Source organism: Chinchilla lanigera, unplaced genomic scaffold, assembly GCF_000276665.1.
Source record: "Chinchilla lanigera isolate Chin_1 unplaced genomic scaffold, ChiLan1.0 scaffold00077, whole genome shotgun sequence".
Taxonomy (NCBI): Eukaryota; Metazoa; Chordata; class Mammalia; order Rodentia; family Chinchillidae; genus Chinchilla; species Chinchilla lanigera.
The window spans coordinates 11055584-11061852 of record NW_004955478.1 but is presented as its reverse complement, the minus strand read 5'-3'; the positions used below and the strand labels follow the sequence as shown (position 1 = coordinate 11061852).

Here is a 6269-nt window from a genome sequence, read left to right as displayed (position 1 = left end):
GTTCCGCGTGTGGAACGGCGCAGACGGGGTGCTGGAGGCCGAGCCACGCCGCGCGCCTGCGGGCCAGCGGGTAACGGGAGCCGGGGCTCTCGCAGAGCGGCCTGGGCCGGAACGCGCCTTGCGGCAGGTGCCAGCTCTCGGCTGGGCCCCCGGGGGACGCGGGCGCGCACCCCTTCCTGCAGACAGGGGCTCCCACTACGAGCACGCGCGAGGGGCACGGCCGGGCGCTCCCCGCGCCCATCGCGGGCTCGAAATGCGGCCCTGCGCCTTTAAACCCGGAGTGCGTCACGAGCCCCGCCCCGGAGCAACGCGCGCGGCGCGGGGGCGTGGGCGCCCCGCCATTGGCCGGGCCGCGCCGTGTTTTGGAACGTGTGTGCGGGAGCGAGCGCTCCGATTGGAGCGAGGGCCTGCCTGTCTGCGTGCCTGGGGGCGGGCGGCCGCCGGGCCTCGGCGTTCTGTTCCCGGGTCCTCCGCGTTCCCCTTCCAGGAGGGTCCAGCCGCGAGTCCCGCGGGAGCAGAGCGCCCCGCGCCGGTGCGTGCCGCCGGGACGGAGGTATGGCCCAGAGGGCGGCGAGGCGGACCCGGGTCCCCAGCCCCGCGCGTGGCCCGCGTCCGGGACGCGGTTCGGGGGCGTGGCCCGCGGTCACCCCTGGAGGGTGTGGGGGACTTCGGGTCCGAGGCCCGGGTTCGAGTCCAGCCTGGCCCTGCCAGTTTGCGGCGCTGCCCTTGCTTCCCAGGGCGTCGGTGACTGCCCGCGGTGCGGTCGCGCCCCGCGCGGCTGTGGGCCGCCGCCGCCTGCTCGGCCTGGGTCAGGGCCGCGACTTTGGCCGAGGAGCGAGCACGGGCGGCGTCCGGGACGGGTTGCCTAGAGTGAGGTTATTTTTAAACCACGGCCCTCCCGCCTGCCGGAGTGGGAAGGCCGCGGCGGGGGGCCTGTGCGGCCCCGTCAGGGCCTGGCTGGGCCCACGCTAGACAGGTGCTGGAGTTAAAAGCGCTTCACGGTTTGCGAAACGGATTCCGGGTCCCGCCGGGAGCGCGGCCAGTGCTGGCCCCCGTGCCGCGGATGAGGAGGCAGAGCCCGGCTGCGGGGCCCGGGGGGCAGCCGGCCGGCCCGCGACCTCGCGGGCCCCAGAGCGGCGTCTTATTTTTAGTTTGCCCCCTCCAGACAGGTGTCAGGCTTAGTCACGCAGTGCCTCAGGCCGCAGCCACTCCAGGCATCTTGTCCCTTGGCAGCGGGGAGGGCAGAAGCCCTTGGCGCCCCGGCGGGCGGTGACCTTGTAGTCGGTGGACGGGCCCCGGGGGATTCCCCTCCACGCTCCGAGCGCCTGGCCCCGCCGGCCCACACTGAGGGACTGCGCCCTTCTGAGTGTTCCTCGCTGCTCCCAAGGCGCTTTTACAGGTGAGCACGCGGGCCTGGCTTCAGGTCCTCGCCTCCTCGCTGTGGCTTGCGCTTCCAGCGGCGGAGGACACTGCTCTAGCACTGTCCCAGGCCCGAGAGGCCCGGGAAGCCCTCTGGGACTGCATCTTCAGGGGTGCCTGCTTGCCACCCTGGCGGTGGGGCCTTCGGCCTTGACTTGCACGTACCCACGGCAGGAGGCTCCCACCTTCCGAAGCAGCCTGGGTCATCCCTCTCGCCTGTCCTGTGACTTCATAGTTCTGCCACTGATAGTCTTCCTGCACTTCTTACCAAAGATCTGAGAGCTCCCTAGAAGAGGCTGTCTGGGACCCCAAATTGCAGGACTTCTCTGGGTTTGGGGTTGCTCCTGGGAGAATATCAGAGCGGGCTCCTGTGCCCTGGGTTGGTTAGGAGCCTGAAGGCCTTGTCGTCCTATGGCCTGGGGAGGATCGCTTGGGTTCTGGGCATGGTGAGGGTCTGGAGCCTTTGTGGTCTCGGGTCTGAGACTTCACCGCTTGCTTTGTGACTTGGCAGCTTCCACCCTTGTAAAGTAGGGGTGATGATAACACGCATCTCACGGACTGACCCGGTGATATCAGAGGTCTTGTACAGGCCTTGAAATATGCTCCCCTCTCTGACCTGCCACAGGCCCAGGCTCTTTCTGTATGAGCTCCTTTTTGCAGGGCCGGGTTTGCAGGTTTCAGGGAGAAAGCTTGACAGCTCCTCAGTCTCACCTGGAAAGAAATCCTTTTAGTGTCCCCTTACGAGAAATTTCCAGGAAGCCAACCAAGAGGCACAGCCCTCAGTCATCCTAGAGCACCTGCCTGTGCCAGCCTGGCTCCCCCACCCTCACCCGCCAACTCTGCTGTCTCTCTTGCAGGCAGACCATGGCCGAGTTCTCCCAGAAGCGGGGAAAGCAGCGCAGTGAGGAAGGCCTGGGCAGCGCGGTGGACTTCCTCTTGGCCAACGCCCGTCTGGTGCTGGGCGTGGGTGGGGCTGCTGTGCTGGGCATTGCCACCCTGGCTGTGAAGCGGGTAAGGCCAGGCTGGGTGGGGCCTGCCTGAGGCTTCCAGAATAGGAGAGGGCTGGGCCCTGTAGAGGGGCCCCAGGAGGGGCAGTGGGGCTTCCTAAGGCTGCCCGTGGAGCCTAGGATTCCTGTTTCTCCACCCCGGCACTCTGGTTTGCTTTGCCCCCAAGCTTTGCCATGGCTGCCCAGGCATCAGGTGCTCTGGTTGTGTCACTTTGCCTACAGCTTATTGACAGGGCCACTAGCTCTCAGGATGAGGATGACACCAAGGGAGACAGCTGGAAGGAACTGAGTCTGCTCAAGGCCACTCCACAGCAGCAGCCCCGGCCCCCACCCGCTGCCCTCAGTCAGCCTGTATCGCGCCTGGACCCCTCACCCTCCGGTCCAGGTGAGCAGCAGCCCTTCCTTCTGATGTGGGTGGGGCCGTCCAGGCTCTGCAGCTGACTTCTTGCAGCCCCACAGGAGTGCCTGCTCCTCCCTGGCCTGTGGGCTCCTCGTGTGTTTAAATGGGTATTTTGTTTTGTTTTGCTTTGGTGCTGGGGACGGTACTCAAGTCTCACGCGTGCTAGGCAGCTTCTCCACCATGGAGCCGTAGCCCTCGCTCTAGCATCAGGTTGTTGTCCTCTTCCTACCCAAGTAAGGTGGATAGCCGCCAGTGGGAAGACTGAGGCCTGGAGAGGGCAGGATTTCCCCCCTCTGCATGAAGCTGTTTGAGCTGTGGGGCCAGGGTGTCGGGACCCTGAGCCAGTGAGACTTTGTCGTCAAGCACTCACTGTTGCAGGACCTGCACTCAGGGCTTTGGTCGTGGCCGTTCTGGGTGAGGAACAAGGGTAAGAGCTTTTGCTTAGCTGGCAGTCAGCCTCTTTCGTTGTCGTGGAGCATTGTCACACTCCCCTGGCCCTTCACTCCGCAGAGGGACCTACAAACACGGATCCGCAGACGCTACCTCAGCTCATCTCCCCAGCGCCGCTGTGTCTGACGTTCCAGGAGAAGCTGCTGGCATTCGAGCGGGACCACGTGGTTATCCCAGCGGCTAACGTAGCTTTGGCCAAACAGCTGGCTGGTGACATTGCCCTGGAGCTGCAGGCCTACTTGAGGAACAAATTCCCAGAACTGCCCTTTGGGGCGCTCGTGCCTGGAGGGCCCCTCTACGAGGGCCTGCAGGCTGGGACCACAGAGCATGTGCGCCTCCTGGCACCGCTGGTGCTAGAGCCGGGGCTGTGGAGTCTGGTGCCTGGAGTGGACACTGTGGCCCAGGACCCTCGTTGCTGGGCCGTGCGCAGGACTCAGCTTGAGTTCCACCCACGTGGGAGCAGCCCTTGGGACCGCTTCCTGGTTGGGGGCTACCTCTCCCCTCGAGTGCTGCTGGAGCTGCTCCGCAAAGCCCTGGGCGCCTCAGTCAATTGGCCGGCCATCGGCGGCCTGCTCGGGTGCCTGATCAGGCCCAGCATGGCCTCGGAGGAGCTGCTGCTGGAGGTGCAGCACGAGCGCCTGGAACTCACCATGATCCTGCTCGTGGCGGTCACTGGGGCCAACAAGGACAACCGTCTCCTTCTGGCCTGGCCCCTGGAGGGGCTGGCGGGGAACCTGTGGCTTCAGGATTTGTATCCGCTGGAGGCTGCCAGGCTGCAGGTCCTCGATGACCATGATGCTGGCACTCGCCGGAGGCTGCTGCTGCTGCTGTGCGGTGTCTGCCATCGCCACCCAGCTCTAGGGCGCCTGGGCCGAGGCCACCTGACTCAGGTGGTGCTGCATCTGGGGGAGGAGGAAGTGGACTGGACCGAAGAGGCCTTGGGCGAGCGCTTTCTGCAGGCCCTGGAGTTGCTCATTGGCAGCTTGGAGCAGGCCAGCCTGCCCTGCCACTTTGACTCCAATGTGAACCTCCTCGGGGGCTTGCGGGAGGAAGAGGTTGATGACGTAGGTTATGCGCTGTACAGTGGTCTCCAGGCACCCGAGGGGCTGCTCTAGATAGGTGGAAACCGGGTGGCCAGCATGGTTCTGATGCCAAGGGGAGTCCCCCCCGACGCCCCAGGGAATTGCAGAGTGGGTATTTGCTTGCGTGTAGCCAGAACAAAGGCGTGTACCTTGCCTCAGTCCATGGCGAGGGGCCTGTGTGGGCTGTAGCCTCGCGGATCCCTGATCTTGGAGAGCTCGGGCTGCTGTCACCTAAGTGCGGCTGGTCTGCCCTCTGCAGCTTGAAGCACCAGCTCCTCAGTGTGGGGCCCCTTTAGCCCTCTGGGGCCAACCCAGGATTTGGGCTCGGTTCATCATCACCAGCAATGAGTCCACTGAGAACATGGCTTCTGCCACCCCAGGCCAGGTAAAGTCCGCTCCATTTTTTTGCCAAGAGGGAAATTTACTGCTTGCTTGGGGTGCCAGCTCAAGGCACCCTGGAGGCGCAGAGTGCCTGATCGTTTAAATACGCCTTTGTTCCATCCTTGGGGGCTCGTGTCACCTTAGATCTGGAAGGGCAGCATTTTGCTATTGAAGGTTGATGTCCTGAGGTTGTCTGTGTGTTTGATCTGTGTTCGAATTCTGCAGCTCTGGAGCAGAAGCTCCATTTGAACTGCTGCCCACCTTACACCTCAGGGAAGGCCCCTTTCCTCCAGCGGGGTGAGTTTCCTCTTCAGGCTGCAGGGACCCTGGGGAGAGCCCTTTGCTCAGGGCTGCTTGCTGCTCTGGTGCCCTGAAGAGTGGAGTGTGTGTCCCACCTGGTCCCTAGAGGCTTAGGGTGTGGGGTTGGCCTCCTGCCTCTGCAAGTGCCAGATGAACTGTTCAGCGAGTGTCCTTCCTCCTGCTCTGTAGCTGCCCGAGGTAGGTGCGGCTGGAGGAGGGCAGTCTCCTTCCTTTGCAGGGGCACCGCCCATCCCGGTACCCCTTCTGCTGAAACAAAGCTATGCCTTGAACGTGAACAAAAATAAAAGGAAAAACTTCGCTCACATGTGTGACTTGCTGGGGACAGCGTCCTGCACTCACAGGCTGCTATCTGGAGCTGAGTCCTGTGGCTTGACCTGGAGGACTTGAGCTCAACTTGAAAATGGTAGGGTTTATTTTAAAAAGTAGTGCTTAGGGGCCAAGCATGGTGGTGTATGCTGGTAATCCCAGCACTTGGTTAGGTGAGGCAAGAGGATTGCTGAAAGTTCGAGGCCAGCGTGGGCTACATAGTCAGTTCAAGGCCAGTCTGAACTACCTAGCAAGACCTGTCTCAAAAAACAAAACAACAAAAAGCCAGGTGTGGTGATACATGCCTGTAGTCCCAGGACTTGGGAGGCTGAGGCAGGAGTGTCACTGTAAATTTGAGGCCAGCCTGAACTACATAGTGAGACTCTGTCTCAAAAAAACCAAAACCAAGCGCTAGGGATATCGCTCAGCAGCATAGCACCTGCCTGGCTAGCACAAGGTCCTGAGTTCAGATTCCTAGTACCAGAAATGAGAAGAATTGATTTGGGCCAGGGATATAGCTCAGTGATACTGCGCCTACCTGGCAAGCACAAGGTCCTGAGTTTGTGGCACCAAAAAAAACCCCCAAACCAAACAAAAAAGTAGTGTCTGTTTAGGCTGCTATAACAAAGTACCACAGACTGGATGGCTTATAAATAACAGATTTACTTAATTTTGGAGCTGGGAGTCAGGTCAAAGTACCAACAGTCTGTGTGGTGAGGGCCCATGTCCTGGTTCTCCGACGTCAGCGAGCCGCGGCTTCACATGGTGGAAGTAAAGGACGTCCTCGGTGCCTCTTCTATGGGAGCACTAAGCCAGGCACGTGGGCGGTACCCTCATGACCTGGTCACCGCCCCAAAGCCACTTCCTCATTCCTTCTCCTCAGCCTCAGACCTCAACACCCAC

At 62.1% G+C, this 6269-nt stretch overlaps 3 protein-coding genes across 5 annotated transcripts in view; 2 read left to right on the top strand and 1 right to left on the bottom strand.

Annotated features, from left to right (window-relative positions):
• The window catches only part of Flii (flightless I actin binding protein), a gene marked incomplete in the record, with an annotated part of 13643 nt that extends 13518 nt beyond the window's left edge, over positions 1-125 (bottom strand). Inside the window, 1 exon segment of the mRNA XM_013503179.1 lies at positions 1-125.
• Positions 1-5364, top strand: part of Mief2 (mitochondrial elongation factor 2) — a 6654-nt gene extending 1290 nt beyond the window's left edge. The window contains exons 1-5 of one of the 3 annotated variants that reach the window (XM_013503180.1): positions 178-553; positions 1166-1399; positions 2277-2430; positions 2649-2811; positions 3337-5364. In XM_013503180.1, coding sequence (XP_013358634.1) covers positions 2284-2430; positions 2649-2811; positions 3337-4391 — 1365 coding nt within the window. In that variant the 5' untranslated portion in view covers positions 178-553; positions 1166-1399; positions 2277-2283 and the 3' untranslated portion in view covers positions 4392-5364. Of the gene's footprint in view, positions 1-177; positions 554-1165; positions 1400-2276; positions 2431-2648; positions 2812-3336 lie in introns of those variants that run through there. The other 2 variants (XM_005402284.2, XM_005402285.2) reach the window with 2 other exon arrangements.
• LOC102003764 (collagen alpha-1(III) chain-like) lies at positions 254-1698 on the top strand. The gene is made up of 5 exons (XM_005402303.1): positions 254-672; positions 738-870; positions 973-1171; positions 1234-1399; positions 1458-1698. Exons 1-5 carry the CDS (start codon positions 254-256, stop codon positions 1696-1698), a joined length of 1158 nt encoding a protein of 385 aa, XP_005402360.1.
• Positions 5365-6269: the final 905 nt, after the last annotated feature.